Here is a 22,349-nt window from a genome sequence, read left to right on the forward strand (position 1 = left end):
ACCTTTATGGCAGAAAGTGAAGAAGAACTAAAGAGCCTCTTGATGAAAGTGAAAGAGGAGAGTGAAAAAGTTGACTTAAAGCTCAACATTCAGAAAACGAAGATCATGGCATCTGGTCCCATCACTTCATGGCAAATAGATGGGAAACAGTGGAAACAGTGTCAGACTTTATTTTTTGGGGCTCCAAAATCACTGCGGATGGTGATTGCAGCCAGGAAATTAAAAGGTGCTTACTCCTTGGAAGGAAAGTTATGACCAACCTAGATAGCATATTCAAAAGCAGAGACATTACTTTGCCTACAAAGGTCTGTCTTTCAGGGCTATGGTTTTTCCAGTGGTCATGTATGGATGTGAGAGTTGGACTCTAAAGAAAGCTGAGCGCCGAAGAATTGATGCTTTTGAACTGTGGTGTTGGAGAAGACTGTTGAGAGTCTCTTGGACTGCAAGGAGATCTAACCAGTCCATCCTAAACGTAATCAGTCCTGAGTGTTCATTGCAAGGACTGATGTTGAAGCTGAAACTCCAATACTTTGGCCACTTGATGCAAAAAACTGACTTACTGGAAAAGACCCTGATGCTGGGAAAGATTGAGGGCAGAAGGAGAAGGGGACAACAGAGAATGAGATGGTTGGATGGCATCACTGACTCAATGGACTTCGGTTTGGGTAGGCTCCAGGAGTTGGTGATGAACAGTGAGGCCTGGTGTGCTGCAGTTCATGGGGTCACAGAGTCGGACACAACTGAGCAACTGAACTGAACTGATTTATGATGTACAACAAATTGGAAGGAACAATATCCATTTTTCTTAAGTTTTAACAGTATGGTTAACACTGACATACACAAATTGGAAGTGACAATATCCATTTTTAAATTCTTTTAACAGTATAGTTAACACCTAACTGATGAACATCACTTGCTGGTTTTGCCATTATACTTATTTTGTATATTTCTTTCAATTTTATTTTCATTTTATTTTGAAGAATTTGTGGGCTTTGTTGTTCAAACTTTTAACCTGTTGAGGGCATATCAGAAGATAGAATGAGTGAGGTGGCAGGAGCCAGCTGCCTGTGCTTCAGGAGCCCTGGGTTTTGGGGCAGACCTCTCCTGGTAGAATGGAGGTTGGGACTTCCAGCATAGCTGACCACACAGTGGACAGAGAGTATAAAGGAAGAAAATTGCATTTTGCCTTGGGACATGTGCTTATAGTAGAGCACGTAGGACGTCATATGACTGTATCCATTTTATTATTTATTTTGGGAAAAAATATGACCAAACAGAGGTCTGGATTTAGGGACATGGCCACAGTGGCAGTCCTGGTGGTGATTCTTAGAGCCATTTAACCAGCATTCTCTCCAGTTACATCTATAGTAGCTATATTAAGGTGACGGGTGGTAATTGCTGTAAAAGCTGTCATGGTCAACTTGGTGTACAAGAAAATTATACAGTGTCTCCTAGTTTCTAGGAAGCCCCTTCATGTATCATAACCTTGTCCTAGCTAAGGGGCTTGCATCACTCAGTGAAGCTAAGAGCCATGTCGTGCAGGACCTCTCAGGACAAACGGGTCATAGCAAAGATTTCTGACAAAACATGGTTCACTGGAGGAGGGAATGACAAACCCTTCCAGTATTCTTGCTTCGAGAACTGCATGAACAGTATGAAAGGCAAAAAGATCATGACAGCAGAAGATGAGCTCCCCAGGTCAGAAGGTGTCCACTATGTTGCTGGGGAAGAGCAGAAAATAACTCCAGGAAGAATGAAGAGACTGGGCAAAAGCAGAAACGACTTTCAGTTGTGGATGTGTCTGGTGGTGAAAGTAAAGTCCGATGTTATAAAGAACGGTATTGCATGGGAACCTGGAATGTTAGGTCCATGAATCATGGTTAGTTAGATGTGGTCAGGCAGGAGATGGCAAGAGTGAGCGTCGAAATCTTAGGAATCTGTAAAATAAAATGAATGGGAATGGTCAAATTCAATTCAGGTAACCATTGTGCCTACTAATATTGGCAAGAATCCCTCAGAAATGGAGTAGCCCTCATAGTAAATAAGAGTCTGAAATGCAGTACTTGGGTGCAATCTCCAAATTAATAAAATGATCTTGGTTCATTTCCAAGGCAAAACCATTCACCATCACAGTAATCCCAGTCTGTGCTCCAACCACTGATGCCGAAATTGACTGGTTCTATGAAGACCTACAACACTTTCTAGAACTAACACCAAAAAATATACTCTTTTTATCATAAAGAATTGGAATGCAAAATGAGGAAGTCAAGAAATACCTGGAGTAACAGGGCAAGTTTGCCCTTGGACTTCAAAATGAAGCAGGGCAAAAGCTAACAGGTTTGTCAAGAGAACACACTGGTCATAACAAACATCCTCTTTAACAACACAGGGAAGAATTCTGCAAGTGTTAGTCACTCAGTTGTGTCTGACTCTTTGCAACCCCATGGACTTCAGCTCAGCAGGCTCTTCTGTCAGTCAAATTCTCCAGGCAAGAATACTGGAGTGGGTAGCCATTCCATTCTTCAGGGGATCTTTCCAACCCGGGGATGGAACCCCGGTCTCCTGAATCGCAGGTGGATTCCTCACCATCTGAGCCACCAGGGAAGTCCTACAAAATGAAGCAGGGCAAAAGCTGACAGTTTTGTCAAGAGAACACGCTGGTCATAGCAAACACCCTCTTCCAATAACAAGAGACAACTCTACATATGGACATCACCCGATGATCGATACTGAAATCAAATGGATTCTATTCTTTACAGCCAAAGATGGAGAAGCTATATACCGTTAGCAAGATACAAGAACTGGAGCTGATTGTGCCTCAGATCATGAGTTCCTTATTGCAAAATTCAGGCTTAAACTGAAGAAAGTAGAGAAAACCACTAGACCATTCAGGTATGACCTAAATCAAATTCCTTATGATTAGACAGTGGAGGTGATGAATAGATTCAAGGGATTAGATCTGGTAGACAAAGTGCCTGAAGATCTGTGGGCAGAGCTTTGTTACACTGTATAGGAGGCAGTGACCAATACTCATCCCAAAGAAAAAAATACTAGAAGGCAAAGTGGTTGTCTGAGAAGGTTTTTACAAACAGCTGAGAATAGAAGTGAAAGGCAAGCAAGAAACGGAAGTATACCCAACTGAATGCAGAGTGCCAGAGAATAGCAAAGATAGATAAGAAAGCCTTCTTAAGTGAACCTTGTAAAGAAGTAGAGGAAAACAATAGAATGGGAAAGACTAGAGATCTCTTCAAGAAAATTGAAGAACCAAGGGAACATTTCATACAGGGATGGGCATGGTAAAGGACAGAAAGGGTAAGGACTTAACAGAAACAGGAGAGATTAAGAAGAGGTGGCAAGAATGCACAACTATCCAAAAATGATCTTAATGATCCAGATAACCCTGGTGGTGTGGTTACTTACTTGGAGCTGAACATCCTGGAGTGTGAAGTCAAGTGGACCTTAGGAAGCATCACTGTAAACAAAACTAGTGGAAGTGATTAAATCCCAGCTGAGCTATTTCAAATCCTAAAAAAATGATGCTATGAAAGTGCCCATTCAATATACCCACAAATTTGGAGAACTCAGAAGTGGCACCAGGGTTGGAAAAAGGTCAGTTTTCATTTGAATCCCAAAGAAGGGGAGCACCAAAGAATGTTCGAACTACCATAAAGTTGCATTTCACATGCTGGCAAGGTAATGGTCAAAGTCCTTCAAGCTAAGCATCAGCAGTATGTGAAACAAGAACTGGGCTGGGTTTAGCAAAGGCAGAGGACCCAGAGATTAAATTGCCAACATTCATTGGGTCATAGAGAAAGCAAGGAAATTTCAGACAAATGTTTACTTCTGTTTCATTGACTATGCTAAAGCCTTTGACTGTGTGGATCCACAACAAACTGGAAAATTCTTAAAGAGATGGGGATATCAGACCACCTTACCTGTCTTCTGAGAAACACTTATACAGGTCAAGAAGCAGCAGGTAGAACCAGACAGGGAACAGCAGACTGGTTCAGAATTGGAAAAGAAGTGTGACAAGGCTGTATATTGTCACCTTTCTTATTTAACTTATATGCAGAGTACATCAAGCAAAATGCCGGGCTGGATGAATCACAGTTAGAATCAAGATTACCGGGACAAATGTTAGCAACTTCAGCTATGCAGAGGATACCACTCTTATGCCAGAAAGCTAAGAGGATCTAAAAAGGCTCTTAATGAAGGTGAAAGAGGAAAGTGAAAAACCTAGCTTTAAACTCAACATTCACAAAAAAAAGATCATGACATTAAGTTCCATCACTTCCTAGCAAATAGGTAGGGAAAAGTGGAAACAGTGACAGATTTTATTTTCTTGGGGCTCCAGAATCACTGCTGATGGTGAGTGAAGTCATGAATATAAAAGATAGAAGCAACAAACATAGACAGCATATTAAAGAGCAGATTCATTGCTTTGCTGACAAAGGTCCGTCTATTCAAAGCTATAGTTTTTCCAGTAGTCATGTACAGATGTGCAAGTTGGACCATAAAGAAGGCTGAGTGCATAAGAATTGATGCTTTCCAACTGTGGTGCTGGAAAAGATTCTTGTGAGTTCCTTGGAGTACAAGGAGATTAAACCAGTCAATCCTAAAGGAAATCAACCTTGAATATTCGTTGGAAGGATTGATGCTGAAACTGAAGCTGCAGTAGTTTGACCACCTGATCTGAAGAGCTGACTCATGAAAAGACCCTGGTGCTGGGAGAGATTGAGGGTAGGATGAAAAGGGGATGATAGAAGATGAGATGGTTGGATGGCATCCCTGACTCAATGGATATGAGTTTGAGTAAGCTCTGGGAGATAGTAAAGGACAGGGAATCCTTTGCAATCTATGGGATTGCAGAGAGTCAGATAGGACTTACCAGCTAAACAACAATAAAAACTCCTAGAAAGATTTCCACCAGGATAAATAGCTAAAGTTAAATTCTAGTAAGGAAAGGTAGTATGTTGGTTTGTAGACATTTTGACCCTCTGTACCACTAACTTTTGTGTATACTTCGGATTTTGTTTAGTTATAGCAAAATTTTAAGTGTGTCTGGTAGTAACCAGCAAACTGTGTGCTTTAGGTTGTTTGCTCTTTATTTAAAAAATTACTATGTGATTAACCTCTGTTTCTGTTTTTTTTTTTTTTTTTTTTTACTTTGACTAGCCTTATTAGAAGGAAGGCAGCAGGTCTGGAATCAGCAGCTACAATAAGAACCAAAGTTTTTGTGTGGGGTCTGAACGACAAGGACCAGCTGGGAGGTCTGAAGGGTTCCAAGGTGTGTGCCTGACACCCCATGCGCTCGCCACCCCACACTGTTTGGACCCACACAGGCCCAGAATTAGCCAGGCCTCTAAAAGTTTTTATGATTTTCCCCTTTATGTGTGTTTTTAAAAATTTTATTTATTTTTAATTGAAGGGTTTATGATTGCTTTACAATATTGGTTTGATTTCTACCATACATTATACCTTTTATATATTGTTTTTAAAATGGACTTTTATTAAGTAATTCTTGATATGAACTCATAGACATTATCATTTTAGGTTCTAAGATGCCTCTGTCCTTGGAAAACATGTCCTTGGTGCATGTTAGGTATAGTTGCATTACTGCTGTTTTATAAACTAGAAGATACACTTCGGAAAACATTTGACAAGCGTAGAGGTGAAAATTGTAGACTATAATTATATTTTAAAGAGGAGGAACGGCAACGTATGCATTTGAACTTGAGTTGAATTCACCTGTGGCCCTGAACTAAGGCAGCACAGAATAGATTCCTCCAAGGTTTGGTGTCTGGAAACAGTTTCTTTTTGACTGAGCATCTCTGTTATTTGGGTTTCTCAGGTTGTGCTATTGGTAAGGAACCTACCTGCCAATGCAGGTGACCCAAGAGATGCGGGTTCAATCCTTGGGTCGGGAAGATCCCCTAGAGGAAGCCATAGCAGCACACTCCAGTATTCTTGCCTGAAGAATCCCACAGACAGAGGAGCTTGGCAGCTTCAGTCCATAAGGTCACAGAGAATTGAACATGACTGAAGTGACTTAGCACAGACACTACTTAGTATTTCATGAGACCTCGTTGTAAGATCCCTGTTATTTGCGTTGTTGAGACACTGAAATGGAAAGTTAGAACTCATTCGTTTTGAGACCATGGTTCTAGTATGATGAAAATGATCCTATATAATTCAGCAGCCTTGGGTTCCCTTTGTTTTTGAGGCCGCTGTACTGCGTTTGGAGATGTGTGGGGCCTAGGAGCTCTGGGCACTTCTCCTCTTACAGTGAGCTGTCTAGAGGGTCCTGTGTGCACATGGGCGTTTGCACATGAAAGGCAGATGGGTGCTTCATAGTTGGGATGAAGAGCGTCCTTCTTCCGTTGACTGATACTTTATGACATATGGGCATCATAAAAGGCTTTTTCTACAGGGGCTTTAGTAATTTTAAATCACATTCATCTCTAATGGGAAATTTACGCATATATTAATAGTTTCTTAGAGAAGTCAGAATTAACAAGAATGAGAAGGACATGACTTGAAATAAAATATAGTTTACCAAATGTTTGTTTATATCTTTAAGTATGGTTTTGTTTTTTTTTTTTCACCTTTTATTATGGAGGTGTTCAGATGTACCTACCTGGTAGACAGAATAGAGACTTGGTCCTTTTGTCACTGTACCAGCTTCAGCAATTGTGGATGGTCACATTTTTGTCTTTATTTTCTACATAGCCTCACCCCTACTTACTTTAAAGTAAATTCCAGTATATCATTTCATTCTTAAAATGCTTATGCATCTGTAATAGACAAGAGATTCTTTGGAGAGTGTAACCAGGTAAATTCTTTGTACTATTTAATATGATTGCTTGTAATTTTAAAAGTGTAAATAAAATTTTCTTTTTTCTTTTGCTTTTTAAAAAAATTTTGTTTTAGATAAAAGTTCCGTCATTCTCTGAGACACTGTCAGCTTTGAATGTAGTACAGGTGGCTGGTGGTTCTAAAAGTTTGTTTGCAGGTATGATTATTCAAATAATATAAAAGTTTTAAATGATGTTGAAGCCTAAACATAAAGTTGTTGTGTCACAAAAAGTGAGTCTCTTCCTCACTCCTGTGTCTTACAGTGACAGTGGAAGGAAAAGTATATGCCTGTGGAGAAGCCACGAATGGCCGGCTGGGGCTGGGCATCTCCAGTGGGACGGTGCCCATCCCGCGACAGATCACAGCTCTCAGCAGTTACGTGGTCAAGAAGGTGGCTGTTCACTCAGGTAGAGGCCAGACTTGACACTTGTGCTCAGACAAGCCTGCTGCTCAGGCTCTGTAATTAACTGGGGCTTTAAATAGTTTCCCCTAGAGTGTCCTTGCATTTTTGTCAAGTTCTACTCATTATTAGAAGTAAAAATTGGGTAACGTAAAACTTCAGATGGTCTAGAGTTAATTATTTTTGTTACACAAGACTTTTTGGAGATCAGGGGTTATTGGTATTCTGCCATGTAGGGCGTACCCCTCCAAAGGAGGGGATTTTTAATTTTGAACTCTGGTCTCAGATTCATAAAAGATTGCAGTAATCATGTTCTGTGCTTAAATACGTGTTATTTTTCGGGAACATAGCCTGTAAGTTTCATCAGATTTCAAGTGTCTGTAAATTCTAGCCATAAGAAAGGATCATTTTTTAAAAAGTCTCACTGCTTCAATTCAGGAAACATATAGAGCATTATTTTAAAGCACTGTGCTTGGTTTCTGAGGAATGAAACCGAATTAGATACAAACTGAGTTTGTATTTATACTGAATAGGGTTAGATTTAACCCCATATAACAGAAAATCTGAACAGTAGTGCCTTGAGCAAGATCGTGTTTTACCATTCTCCTCTGGAGAAGTCTGGAGGTGAGGGGGAGGGACAGTGTTGCAGCTACAGTACCCGTGAGGGGCACTGGGTTACTGTCCATCCCCATTGCAGCTACAGGTGAGCACATAAGCATTTCCTCAAGCCCACTCTGCCCCTTCAAAGAGCTTTTCTGGAAGCCTCACTCGTTAGTCTCATCTTTGTCACTATCCTCTCTGGGTGAGAGAGTGTGGAAAACATTGTTTTTAGCTGAGCACATTGCCTTGGATCATGTGGGCTCTGTTGGTAAGGGGGTCTTGGATCCTAGGAGCTGGTAACAGAGAGGAAACACCCTTCAGTTCTGAGCTGGGATGGATGGAGTGAAAGAATGCGCCATGGTGAGGAAAGAGTGTGAGCTGATTGTTTCAGGAAGAGTGAGCATAATGCCTTTATTGCAATTGATGGTACTTTTGCTTTAGTAATTTCATTGTTGAGATGCATTTCACAAAAGCCTGAATACCATCAACACTTGCTAATTTGTCTAATTGCAAATGAACTTAGTTTTACTTTTTCCATCTGAATTTTGATCTGTTATATATTTAATATAGCAACCCCATTAAATTTAATAATGCTAAAAATAGCATTATTTTGCTGCTTCTTCCTTTCTAGGACTTACACTTTGTAGAAATTTTCATTTATTTTATATAATTGTCATCCTTAAATGTTGATCCCATTTACTTATTTGACAGATAATCACACATACTGTGTGCCAAGCAAAAGAGGTAGTTATGCTGTTAACTTTTTTTAAACCAACTTTGGCAGCCTCTATCTATGTGAATGTTGCAGGTGGACGGCACGCTACCGCTTTAACTGTCGATGGCAAAGTGTTTTCCTGGGGTGAAGGTGATGATGGCAAACTTGGACACTTCAGTAGAATGTAAGAATATTTTCTTCATTTTTGCTAATGAAAAACTGTTACTAATAATGAATGCTTAATTTTTGTAAAAAAATTGAATAGGATGGGTTATTTATGCAAAAGAAACTTAAAAATACATTTAAAAAATACCTCTGAATGTGATTTGCCTCACATGTTCTAAGGTTTGATAATTAAGTCAATCTAAAGATACTGTTTTGATTAAATGTGGATCAGTGTAGATGTCCTTTTTTCCCCTTCTTTAAAGAGGCTAGATTGATGATAGGGAATATTATTTAATCTTGCTTTAGGAACTGTGACAAGCCACGGCTGATAGAGGCCCTGAAAACCAAGCGAATCCGGGATATTGCCTGTGGGAGCTCACACAGTGCGGCCCTCACGTCCAGTGGTGAACTGTACACCTGGGGTCTCGGAGAGTACGGCCGCTTGGGACATGGGGATAACACAACACAACTGAAGCCCAAAATGGTGATTATACGTATTTTTGTTGCTTACAGAAAGCTTCCCATCTGCTGATTTCCAGAGAAGATAAGCTCCGAGTCTAGGACAGTTCATAAAGATATGTGCAGTATTGGCTTTCATTTTGTGGGGAAGAATTTCCCTTGCTTTCTTGGTGCCTGTGCTTGATTCTGTTTTTAAATTTGTAATTGAGTAGGTGAAAGTCCTTCTTGGTCACAGAGTAATCCAAGTGGCATGTGGAAGTAGAGATGCACAGACCCTGGCTCTGACTGATGAAGGTAAGTCCTGTCTGACTCCACGTTTTGGGGGAGGAGTGTTGTGAGATGCTGGCCTGATGTCTATATTTTTAAACTTAGGCCTGGTATTCTCCTGGGGTGATGGTGACTTTGGAAAATTGGGCCGGGGAGGAAGTGAAGGCTGTAACATCCCCCAGAACATCGAGAGACTTAATGGACAAGGGGTGTGCCAGATCGAATGTGGAGCACAGTTCTCCCTGGCCCTCACCAAGTCGGGTGTAGTTTGGACATGGTACGTAAATACCTGTCACCCACCAGTGTGTCTGTTCAGGGGCTTGCACAGAGGGGGACGCCTTTATTTTCTTGCTGATCCAGGCATCTTTGTTCTTTTATTTATTTTGAGTTGGGATTAGTGACAATAATATAAGAAGAAATATCCAATTATAACTGGGTTGTTTAGAAAAGAACACTGGAGAAATTTTGGCCTAGCTTGTCTGTCTTATTTAGATGAAGTATGTGTAGGGGGTTTTTTCTGCTTTTTTTGCCATGCAAGGAGCCTAGTGATCACATATGTGGAAAACAGATTTCTGATTTCTTAGATCCCTGAAAATGTTCATGTGTGTTTCCAGTGAAAGATTATTAAATCAGAAAAAGGTGGAATATCCAGCGGACCATGGGTAGACAGTGTGATGGCCTTGGTCTTAGCATCATGACTCAGAGGCAGCTTGGGGAAGAATCACTGCAGAGATCTTTTAAGAGCCATTTGAGGTTGCCTGTCATGTTTTCAGTCTCTATATGAAATCTACATCAGTAACTTAAATACCGTTACACACATTAGGGATCTTGCTAGCAGAATTAATGTATTATTTTGAATTAATGGTATACCATTTTATAATTTCTAAGACCTTGGGCATTGTGTGTGTTGTCATTGAGCTGGCTCTAGTGCTGTGGCAGTGAGTATTTTGCTGTGGGGTGTTGCCAGACCATAATCATGTATTAAAATGCTCAATGTTGATTCCTTGCAGGGGAAAGGGGGACTATTTCAGACTGGGCCATGGCTCGGATGTGCATGTGCGGAAACCACAGGTAGTGGAAGGGCTGAGAGGGAAGAAGATTGTGCATGTGGCTGTTGGGGCCCTGCACTGCTTGGCGGTCACTGATGCAGGACAGGTAAGGGAGCTCGTGACAAGATCTTATGTTGATAGTGTAACGTGACAAAATGAAGTGAGTCTTGGTACTTGGAAAACCAGAAGGGTGGGCTATGTCTGCTGTGTTCCTGTGTACATTTGCCTAACTGTCAGCATGAGTTATAAAGTAGTGAGCTTTCCCACTGTAATGTCTAATAGGGAAATGTATGTATTTCATTTCAGGACTGAAGTTATCCTTGATAAGAGTTTGCTCCTCCACCATAAGAGGCTATCCTGTGACAGGCTCATAGATGATATAATTTGAAATTCATTTATGACAGCAAATCAGCATATTGTACTTCAATCAGAATGAAATAAAAAGGAATTATACTTCCTAATTCTGGAAAGCACAAAATTCCTTGAAAAGTGAACATATTTTTTTGGATCATTTTCTCTTTGAAAAATTAAGGACAAAATGTTACAATATTTAGTTGAAGAGGAGAACTTCCTGCTTCTAAGAACAGTATATAGATGAATTCATTGGGTTGATATTAAGTAAATGAAAGTCAAAGTTTCTCAGTCATGTCCGACTCTTTGCGACCCCATGGACTATACAGTCCGTGGAATTCTCCAGGCCGGAATACTGGAGTGGGTAGCCTTTCCCTTCTCCAGGGGATCTTCCCAACCCAGGGATCGAACCCAGGTCTCCTGCATTGCAGGCAGATTCTTTACCAGCTGAGTCACAAGGGAAGCCCAAGAATACTGGAGTGGGTAGCCTATCCCTTCTCCAGCGGGTCCCTTCCTGACCCAGTAATCGAACTAGGGTCTCCTGCATTGCAGGCAGATTACCAGCTGAGCTATCTGGGAAGCACTCGGCAGGAATTTTAAAGTGAACTTAAGGAATGTTCTGAAATGTTGAAAAATTATTTTTATCCCCTTAACAGGTATACGCTTGGGGTGACAATGACCATGGCCAACAGGGCAATGGCACAACCACAGTTAATAGGAAGCCCACGCTTGTGCAAGGCTTAGAAGGCCAGAAGATCACACGAGTAGCTTGCGGGTCTTCTCATAGCGTGGCATGGACAACCGTTGATGTGGCAACACCCTCTGTTCACGAGCCTGTCCTCTTCCAGACTGCAAGAGACCCTTTAGGTGCTTCCTATTTAGGTAACCGAGATCCATGTTTTATACGAGATCCTTCTGCACAGATAGAATGTCATATGTGGAATGTTTAATACTGCTACCAGATTAAAGTTTGTAGCACCGAGTTACCTACGTTCTGAACCATAGCCCCAGAGTCATCATGGTGCTCTGTGCTATGATTTATGCTGGAATGAAAACTGGAGGAAGTACAGTGCTGGTTCTTGTGATCAGGACAGCTCTGGCAAGCTGTGCATGTGTGCAGACAGAGGGACTTTAAAGTTTAGGCATGTGGTGTTTTCAACAGCTCTGTTCAGAGCTGAATGCATATATGTATTCAGAAGTGAATACATGTATGGATGTAATATAATCTACATATTAAAACAATCCAACACGTGTAGACTAATTTTTATCAGCTTTGCTATATGTGCACCTGTGAGAGCATCATCACAGTCGACATAATGAACAAATGTGTATACTACCCTTGAGTAGACCCATCCCGGCTTTCCACAACCGCTGACTTCATTTCTGTCACTGTAGATCAGTTTGCCATTTTAGAGTTTTATATTAATGGAATCATATAGTATGTACTTTTTTCTTAACCTGACTTTTTTCACTCACCATAATTATTTTGAAATTCATCCACGTTGCATGTATCAGTATTTCATTCTTTTTTAATTGTTGGCTAGCTTTTTATTTATGGGTGTACTGCAGTTGATACATCAGTTTGCCTGTTGATGGACTTTTTTGTTGCTTCTTAACTTTGACTATATAGATAAACTTGCTCTGAACATTTGTGTATAGTCTTTATATGGACACATAGACTTACGTTTATCTAGGCTAAGTATTTAGGAGAGGAATGATTGGTTGGTATGGTAGATACAAGTTTATCTTTTTAAGAACTGCAGACTATTTTGCAAAGTGGTTATTCTGTGGCTCCAGCATCTCCATATTTTTGTTTGTATTTGATGTAGTCAGTTTTTAATTTTACCCATTCTTATAGATGTCTATACATCACTGTAATTTTACTTTGCATTTTGCTAATGACTAATGATGTTGAGTGTCTTACTATGTTTTAAGTGTCTATTCATATCTTTTACCTGTATGTGAACCTAAGTTGTTTGTTTCCTTATTGTTGAGTTTTGAACAGTCTTTATGTATTCTGTATACAAGTCTTTCATCAGATATTTAGTTTGCACAGTGTGACTTGTCTATTCATTCTCTCTTAGGTAAATTTTAAAGAGCAAAAGATTTTAATTTCGATGAAGTCTGGTTTATCCATTTTTATCTTTTATGAATCATAGTTTGGTGTTGTATTTAAGTAACCTTTACCTAACTCAAGATCATAAAGATTCTTTCCCCATGTTTTTTTGTAAAAGTTCTATAGTTTCAGGTGTATGCTTGATCTTCAGTTAAAGTTCATGCATGGTGTGAGGTATGAATTGAAATTTATATTTGGTATTTGGATATCCAGTTGTTTCAGTTGCATTGGTCAAAAACACAGTATCCTTTCTGTATTGGAAGAATTTGTACTTGTGCCAAAAAATCAGCTGTATGTGTGGGTCTATTTTTGGATTCTCAGATGTGTTTTGTTGATTTGTTTTTGTATTTTGATGCAAGTACCACATTGTCCTGATTACTGTAGTTTTATAAAAGACTGAATTCAGACTTTGGTAATTCTTTAGCTTTGTTCTTTTTCAAATATGTTTTGGGTGTTCTAGACCCCTTGCATTTCCATGTAACTTTTAGAATCAGCTGGTGAGTTTTTATAAAATAACCTACTTGGAATTTTGATTATATTGACTATAGAACAATTTGGGGTTTGCTTCACAGTATTGAATGTTCCCACTCACAAGTATACTATTTCTCTCCATTTGTTTATGTCTTTAATATTTCTCAGCAATATTTTATAGTTTCAGTATACAGGTCTTGCATATCTTTTGTCATATTTATCCCTAAATATTTCATATTGTTCATTCTGTTATAAATGGTATTTTAAAAAATTTCTTTTGTTCCTTGGTCTTTTCTAGAAATATTCAAGTTGCTCCTTATTAGTGTGTAGAAATACATTTTTTTTTTTAGGGCATTTGGATTACTTCCAGTTTTGGGCTGTTACAAGTAAAATCTGCTATTTTAGTATTCACATTCAGGTTTTTGAGTTAGTTTTCCATACCTTGAATACACCCCACTTGATTTTGCTACTTTTCATTTCTTTGATTTTCTCTCGTCTGTTTTCAGTGGTATTGGTTTCTGTTCTCACCTTTATGCATGCTTTATGTTTATTTTCTATTCTTTTCTACTTTCTTGAGATGAGAGCTTAGATTATTGATTTGAGACTGTCTTGTCTAGTGTAAACTTTTAGTACTATAAACTTCTGTCTTGGCACTGATTTAGCTACATCTCTCAAATTTTCATATGTTTTATTTTCTTTTTCATTCAGTTCTATACATAAATGTATGTATAATTGAGGACATAAGTAATTTTATTTTTGTATAACCTTAAACTTGCCAGACCGCTTCATTCTTTTAATAGCATTTATCTTCTGTTTGATACTCAGCTGCATTCATATTGAAAATTAGTGACAACTACTTAGTGATTCCAGCTTGAAGTTATAACCATACAACCAGATGTTTTGAATACAAGCCAATCTGTATGTTGGGTAAACTTAAGAACTCTTAGTGTCTCTTCTTTTGCAGAAACTCTCTTTCTCTCCTGCTGTACTTTGTTTGATCAAGAAGACTGAAGTCAAATGGCCAGAACTTCTCCTATAAATAAAGTTTCACATACCAAATTAGTTTTCTCAGTGTATAACAAATTCTAATTTGATGGGTTTTTTCCTTACTACTTCACTTCAGTGACCTATAAATTTGTTTAAATAACAAGTACCGTTTCTGGTTTTGTTTTTTTTTTTTTTTGCACAATGAAAAATTAAATGATGTGTTGAATATACTACTAAAAATACTTCACCTGTCAAACATGGTCTCTGTGTTGAAAATCTATGGAATTTTTCTAGTTAACTTCCAAATCTTGCCACAATCTCTCTGTTTTAAAAAAATATATCATTTTTGAAGTAATTTGAATCAGTTCCATTCAGTTGCTCAGTCGTGTCTGACTCTGTGACCCCGTGAACTGCAGCACACGAGGCCTCCTACTCCCGGAGCTTACCCAAACCCATGTCCATTGAGTCGGTGATGCCATCCAACCATCTCCTCCTCTGTCGTCCCCTTCTCCTCCTGCCCTCAATCCCTCCCAGCATCAGGGTCTTTTCAAATGAGTCAACTCTTCGCATCAGATGGCCAAAGTATTGGAGCTTCAGTCTCAACATCAGCCCTTCCACTGAACACCCAGGAATGATCTCCCTTAGAATGGACTGGTTGGATCTCCTTGTAGTCCAAGGGACTCTTAAGAGTCTTCTTCAACACTGCAGTTCAGAGTATCAATTCTTCAGTGCTCAGCTTTCTTTAGAGTCCAACTCTCACATCCATACAAGACCACTAGAAAAACCATAGCCTTGACTAGGTGGAACTTGTTGGCAAAGTAATGTCTCTGCTTTTTAATATGCTGTCTAGGTTTGGTCATAGCTTTCCTTCCAAGGAGTAAGTGTCTTTTAATTTCATGGCTGCCGTCACCATCTGCAGTGATTTTGGAACCCCCCAAAATAAAGTCTGACACTGTTTCCACTGTTTCCCCATCTATTTGCCATGAAGTGATGGGATCAGATGCCATGATCTTCGTTTTCTGAATGTTGAGCTTTAAGCCAACTTTTTCACTCTCCTCTTTCGCTTTCATCAAGAGGCTCTTTAGTTCTTCTTCACTTTCTGGCATAAGGGTAGTGTCGTCTGCATATCTGAGGTTATTGATATTTCTCCTGGCAATCTTGATTCCAGCTTGGGCTTCATCCAGCCCAGCGTTTCTCATGATGTACTCATGAGTAAATAAGCAGGGTGACAATATACAGCCTTGACGTACTCCTTTTCCTATTTGGAACCAGTCTGTTGTTTCATGTCCAGTTCTCAGTGTTGCTTCCTGACCTGCATACAGGTTTCTCAAGAAGCAGGTCAGGTGGTCTGGTATTCCCATCTCTTTCAGAATTTTCCACAGTTTATTGTGATCCACACAGTAAAAGGTTTTGGCATAGTCAATAAAGCAGAAATAGATGTTTTTCTGGAACTCCCTTGCTTTTTTCATGATCTAGCAGATGTTGGCAGTTTGATCTCGGATTCCTCTGCCTTTTCTAAAACCAGCTTAAACATCTGGAAGTTCACGGTTCACGTGTTGCTGAAGCCTGGCTTGGAGAATTTTGAGCGTTACTTTTACTAAAGCGTGTGAGATGAGTGCAATTGTGTGGTAGTTTGAGCATTCTTTGGCATTGCTTTTCTTTGGGATTGGAATGAAAACTGACCCTTTCCAGTCCTGTGGCCACTGCTGAGTTTTTCAAATTTGCTGGCATATTGACTGCAGCACTTTCACAGCATCATCTTTCAGGATTTAAAATAGCTCAACTGAGAATCCATCACTTCCACTAGCTTTGTTTGTCGTGATGCTTTCTAAGGCCCACTTGACCTCACATTCCAGGATGTCAGGCTCTAGTTGAGTAATCACATTATTGTGATTATCTGGTTCGTGAAGATCTTTTTTGTACAGTTCTTCTGTGTACTCTTGCGACCTCTTCTTAATATCTTCTGCTTCTGTTAGGTCCATACCATCTATCCTTTATCGAGCCCATCTTTGCATGAAATGTTCCCTTGGTATCTCTAGGTTTCTTGAAGAGATCTCTAGTCTTTGCCATTCTGTTGTTTTCCTCTATTTCTTTGTATTGATGTTGAGGAAGACTTTCTTATCTCTCCTTGCTATTCTTTGGAAGTCTGCATTCAAATGGATATTTCTTTCCTTTTCTCCTTTGCTTTTCACTTCTCTTCTTTTCACAGCTATTTGTAAAGCCTCCTCAGATAGCCATTTTGCTTTCTTGCATTTCTTTTTCTTGGGGATGGTCTTGGTCCCTGTCTCCTGTACAATGTCATGAACCTCCATCCATAGTTCATCAGGCACTCTATCTATCAGATCTGTTCCCTTAAATCTATTTCTCACTTCCACTGTATAATCATACGGGATTTGATTTAGGTCATACCTGAATGGTTTAGTGGATTTCCCTTCTTTCTTCAGTTCAAGTCTGAATTTGACAATAAGTAGTTCATGATCTGAGCCACAGGCCGCTTCTTGTCTTGTTTTTGCTGACTGTGTAGAGCCTCTCCATCTTTGGCTGCAAAGAATATAATCAATCTGATTTTGGTGTTGGCCATCTGGTGATGTCCATGTATAGAGTCTTCTCTTGTGTTGTTGGAAGAGAATGTTTGCTATGACCAGTGCATTCTCTTGGCAGAACTTTATTAGCCTTTGCCCTGCTTCATTCTGTAGTCCAAGGCCAAATTTGCCCATTACTCCAGGTGTTTCTTGACTTCCTACCTTTGCATTCCAGTCCCCTATAATGAAAAGGACATCTTTTTGGGGTGTTAGTTCTAAAAGGTCTTGTAGGTCTTCATAGAACCGTTCAACTTTAGCTTCTTCAGTAATTTGAATAGCTGCTCTATGAATCAAAAATTGATTCACAAGCCCCTGGTACCATAATCATCTGTTTTATCAAGTGTCCTAAATATGTTATATATCAGTTTACTTGATCATAGATGAATATGAAAATATTTTTAGTGTAACTGTTTTTGACTATATAGTTTCTCATGAAGACACTAGTCACTTAATGTTTATATTATCCATTTCCATTGGTTGGCAGGAGGCTCTTCCACTGAGGACTCCCATGTTTTCCACTCCACCATTTTTCTTGCAGACTTAATTCACTTTCAGCCTGAAAAATCACCTCTTCTAACCACTCTGAAGTTGCTCTTCTAATTTTATAACCTCTGGTTCTGTTTTAACTGTACCCAGCTTCTCATTTGTAATCTGTACTATGTACCTTCTGTATGGTGTGTTTTTAGGGATTCATCCAAGAACATCCAAGAGTCTTTGTATACAATACTCTTAGCTTCTCATGTGAACTATTAAACATAAGCCAGTCCCACAAGGCCAGTGGTATTCTGTGGCCAGCCCACCATGACAGCCCAGCTTTATATATTTTTCAGCTTTATTTTTGACATATGGATTATTCTTTTTGTTCCTTTTTTGTTCTGGTTGCTTTAAAAAAAAAGAAAAAGCCAGTTAAGAACTCACCTCTCTGTTCATGATAGATACTGGTCTATAGTTTTCTATTAATGTCTCTGTCTGTCTGTCCTCACAGAATGAAGTGGTGTTCCTTCTTTTTAGTTTTCTTCTTTGTGTAGATTTGGTATTATTTCAATAGAATTCATCAGTGAAGCAATCTGGGCCTAGAGTTTTCTTTGTACAGTATTTTTAAACCACAAATTTAATTCCTTTAAGATTTAGGGCTAGCTGTTTCTTTTCTAGTAAGATTTGTGTCTTTGATGGAAGTTTAACTTACTGGCATAAAGTTGGTCTCAGTGTTTGCTTATTTTTCTTTTAATATTTGTAGACTCTATAGTGGTGTTACTACTCATTCCTTATATTGGTAATTGTATCTTCTCTTTCCAGTTTGTCTATAGCTTTATCAGTTTTATTAAGTTTTTTTTAAAGAATAAGCCAACGGTTTGCTTGATTTTCCTTCATTGGTTTTCTGTTTTCTGTTTCACTGATGTTTAATCTTTATTCTTTTCTTCTAAGAAGCTTAGGTTATTGGCTTAGGGTCTTCCTAATTTTCTAGTGTAGATGTTTATTCTCCTTGAGTAATCGACACTGACATCATTGTGACAGATTATCCTCTCATCCATTTGCTTTGAAATTAAGTGTGACTGATAAGAATATAGGTACATGAGAAACTATGATATATTTTTTCCATTCTTTTTACTGTTAACCTACTGAAAAAAACTTGCTGGTAGGCAACATATAGTTGGATTTTGCTTTCTAATTTTTTCTCTGGGTCTCTCCAATTGGGGTCTTTACTTCACTCACATTTAATGTGATTATGAATGTGTTTGTTTTCAATCAGTATCCTGCTATTTGTTTTGTATTATATTAGTCCTAGCTGTTTATTGTTTTTTCTGCTCTTTTTCTGCCTTTCTTTGAATTAATTGTTCTTTTTGATGTTGTATTTTCTTCTTTGTTTTCTTTGAACTCTAACTTTTTGTGTTATTTTAGTGGTTGTTTTAGGAATTATGCACCTTTAATGTATCATAGTCTGCCTTTAGCTGATTCCTTTGTAGCTCAGTTGGTAAAGAATCTGCCTGCAATGCAGGAGATTCAGGTTCGATTCCTGGGTGGGAAAGATCCCCTGGAGAAGGAAATGGCAACCCACTCCAGTACTCTTGCCTGGAGAATTCCATGGACAGAGGAGCCTGGTGGGCTACAGTCCATGGGGTCGCAAGAGCTGGACTCAGCTCAGCGACTGCACCATCGCCACCTGCAGGTGGGGTCACACTGTTTCATGTGCAGTGTGTGCCTCACACTCTGCTTCTGCCCTCCTGGTCTCAGTGCTACTTTTGTTATGCGTTTCTCTTTGTGTTGTAAACGTTACAGTTGTTTAAACTAGTCTTTTTAAACATCAGGTTATGTATTTAAATGAGATAAGTAATAGGAAAAGAATATCTCTATATTTACTCGCAAAGTTACTCTTTCCAGTGTTCTTCATTTCTTTGTGGAGATCCTTTTTCCATCTGGAACCACTTTTCTTCTGCTTGAAGGAATTCTTTTTTTATGTCTTGTTAGCTCAGATCTGCGATTCTTCCTTTCAGCTTCTTATGGCTAAACTAGGCATTATTTTGCTTCATGTTTGCACCATATGTTAGCTGACTATAAAATTTTAGGTTGACATTGTTTTCATTGAGAATTTGCTGTCATTCTTACCTTTGTTCTTCTGTACATAGCATGTCTTTTATCTAAGACTGCTTTTAGGATTTTCTTTTTATTTCCCTGGTTTTTATTTTCATGATTCAAGCACTTGTGGTTCATTGTGCTTCTTAGATCTTTGGGTTTTAAGTTTTCATCCATTTTGAAAAATTGTCAGTCACTGTTCTTCAAAAAAAATTTTTTCCCTGTACCTTTGGGAAGTCTAGTTCCATGTGTACTAGGACTCTTCAGGTTGTTCCACAGATAAATGACATTGTTCATTTTTAAACTGTTTTTTCTGTGTTTCACATGAATAGTTTCTGTCGCTGTATCTTCACATGCACTCGTCTTTGCTTCATTTTCATCTGCTGTTAATGTTACCAAACTATTTAAACCTCAGACATCCTAGCTGCTTCTCTAGAAATTTAATTTGAGTATTTTTTTTTATCTTTCATGTCTCTGATTCTCTTTTGAACATATGGAATACAGATATAATAAATATTTCAACTTAAGTTGTCTGCTGATGGTAATATCTATGTCAATTCTGGGTTGTTTAGATCAGTTGATTTTTCTTCCTATTTCTGAGTTGAGTGGTATTTTCCTGCCTTTCTTCCAACATGGTAACTTTTAGCTGGATGCCATACATTGTGAATGTTGCTGGAGATTCTTGCGTGTGTAATGAATCTTCTTGAGCTTACATACAGTTAAATTACTCTTAAAACAGTTTGATCCCCTTTGGTCTTTGTTTTGGATTTGTTAAGTGGATTCAGAGCTGATATTACTCTGGGACTAATAATTCCCTACCATTGAGTATTTTACTCAGTGCCTTGTGAATTATGAGGTCTTCCTCCAGCTGATGGCAACAGGCAGTAGCTGGGACCTCTGTGTTCTCCTAGTCCTTTCATACAAGTTCTTTCTTTGTCTCTGAGTCATGCCCATTTATGTGGGCGTCCTATGAGTGAGAATGCCTGCATATCTCCAGGGCACTCTCTGTGCAGCTTTTCCCTCTCTTATCCTGTCCTGTGAACTTTGGCCACATTGGATTCCCTGGTGCGGAGCTCAACCTCCTCTTCTCACAGAGACCACTCGGCTCCATCTGGTTCTCTCCCTGTGTTCAGACCTGGGAACTCTTAGGGCAGTGAGCTGAAACTTGCTAACACTGTATATGGCGAACATAGTATCTTCTCACCATTGTTGTGGATTTTTTGTTTTACTTTACATTTCATTGATAAGTAAATAGAGATCGTTATCATAGTATTTTCATGACATATATGTATAGCGTAAATTGTTGTAAGTACATTTCACAAAAGCATTTATATATTTTTGTAGTTATAACAAACCCTCGCTATAGATGTTTGTTTTTAAACTATGAGAGATTATTAGTGAAACTAATATTTAATCTGTGAAATAGCCAAATGCAGATTGCAGTGTGCTTTGAAATGAAATGGAAAGGTCACATTATAGAAACAGAGCAAACTCTGATCTAAAAAATTGAACTCGGTTTTATTTTACTTTTCCAGGTGTGCCTTCTGATGCTGATTCTTCTCCTGCCAGTAATAAAATCAATGGTGCAAATAATTCTAAACCAAATCGCCCTTCTCTTGCCAAGATTCTCCTGTCATTAGATGGAAATCTGGCCAAACAACAGGCCTTGTCCCATATACTTACAGCATTGCAAATCATGTATGCCAGGTAGGCTTGTTTGCTAGCTTTTGACATCCCACAATTGTGTAAACTTTAGGTTTTTGTCATTTTTTGATGGAGAATGTTTGTTACTGTTTTTAAATACTGTGAGTTTTAGGTCATACACCCTTTGATAGTGAATGATGGTATCTTTATGCTTTTCTTTAATGGAGGTTGAAATATGAATTAGAAAATCAAGTTGAAGAACATTTTCATTATTCTTTATGGCCAATAAGCTTTATACCTGTTTTGGGGGGAAGAATTAGTTGATGCTTATATACAGTAATATTTAAGACAGTTATCTCCTTCACTCTTGATAAGGAGGATATTTGATAATGTTGTCTTTTCCTCCATTTTGCTGCTATTTTCATGCAGACTAAATAAATGGCCCATCAATCATTGTATTGTGGTTATGTATGTGATGAATAGAAATAAATACTTAGGGACATTCATTTAAACTAAAAGCTAACTTAGTTGTTGAGAGGACATTTAGTCTTCGCTGCCTTATGTGAGGCACCTTTGGTATCTGGCTTACAATAAACATGAAATCACTGTGGATGGTGACTGCAGCCATGAAGTTAGAAGATGATTGCTTCTTGGCAGGAAAGCTATGGCAAACCTAGACAGTGTATTAAAAAACAAAGACATCACTTTGCCAACAAAGGTCCATATAGTCAAGGCTATAGTCAAAGTCTTTCCAGTAGTCATGTACAGATGTGAGAGCTGAAGCATAAAGAAGGCAGAGCACTGAAGATTTAATGCTTTTGAACTGTGGTGCTGGAGAAGACTCTTGAGAACCCGTTGGAGAGCAAGGAGATCAAACCAGTTAATCTTAAAGGAAATACATTCTGAATAATCATTGGAAGGACTAATGCTGAAGCTTTAATACTTTGGCCATCTAATGTGAATTTCAACTCACTGGAAAAGACTCTGATGCTGGGAAAGCTTGAAGGCAGAAGGAGAAGAGTGCAACAGAGGATGAGATGGTTGGATGGCATCACTGATTCAATGGATGTGACCTTGGGGAAACTCCAGGAGATAGTGAGAGACAGGGGAGCCTGGT

The 22,349-nt window shown here is 38.8% G+C and overlaps 1 protein-coding gene and 1 pseudogene across 3 annotated transcripts in view; one reads left to right on the forward strand and one right to left on the reverse strand.

The window, feature by feature from the left end:
* Positions 1-22,349, forward strand: part of LOC102186637 (E3 ubiquitin-protein ligase HERC2) — a 240,331-nt gene that overhangs the window by 158,607 nt on the left and 59,375 nt on the right. For all 3 annotated transcript variants that reach the window (XM_005675805.3, XM_018066077.1, XM_018066078.1), the window contains exons 57-66: positions 5,176-5,287; positions 6,931-7,012; positions 7,119-7,262; positions 8,664-8,754; positions 9,042-9,219; positions 9,407-9,488; positions 9,567-9,738; positions 10,472-10,616; positions 11,518-11,743; positions 21,124-21,295. In XM_005675805.3, coding sequence (XP_005675862.2) covers positions 5,176-5,287; positions 6,931-7,012; positions 7,119-7,262; positions 8,664-8,754; positions 9,042-9,219; positions 9,407-9,488; positions 9,567-9,738; positions 10,472-10,616; positions 11,518-11,743; positions 21,124-21,295 — 1,404 coding nt within the window. The remainder of the gene's footprint in view (positions 1-5,175; positions 5,288-6,930; positions 7,013-7,118; positions 7,263-8,663; positions 8,755-9,041; positions 9,220-9,406; positions 9,489-9,566; positions 9,739-10,471; positions 10,617-11,517; positions 11,744-21,123; positions 21,296-22,349) is intronic.
* On the reverse strand, positions 17,473-17,820 carry LOC102169139 (annotated as a pseudogene).

Source organism: Capra hircus, chromosome 2 (genome assembly GCF_001704415.2).
Source record: "Capra hircus breed San Clemente chromosome 2, ASM170441v1, whole genome shotgun sequence".
NCBI lineage: Eukaryota > Metazoa > Chordata > Mammalia > Artiodactyla > Bovidae > Capra > Capra hircus.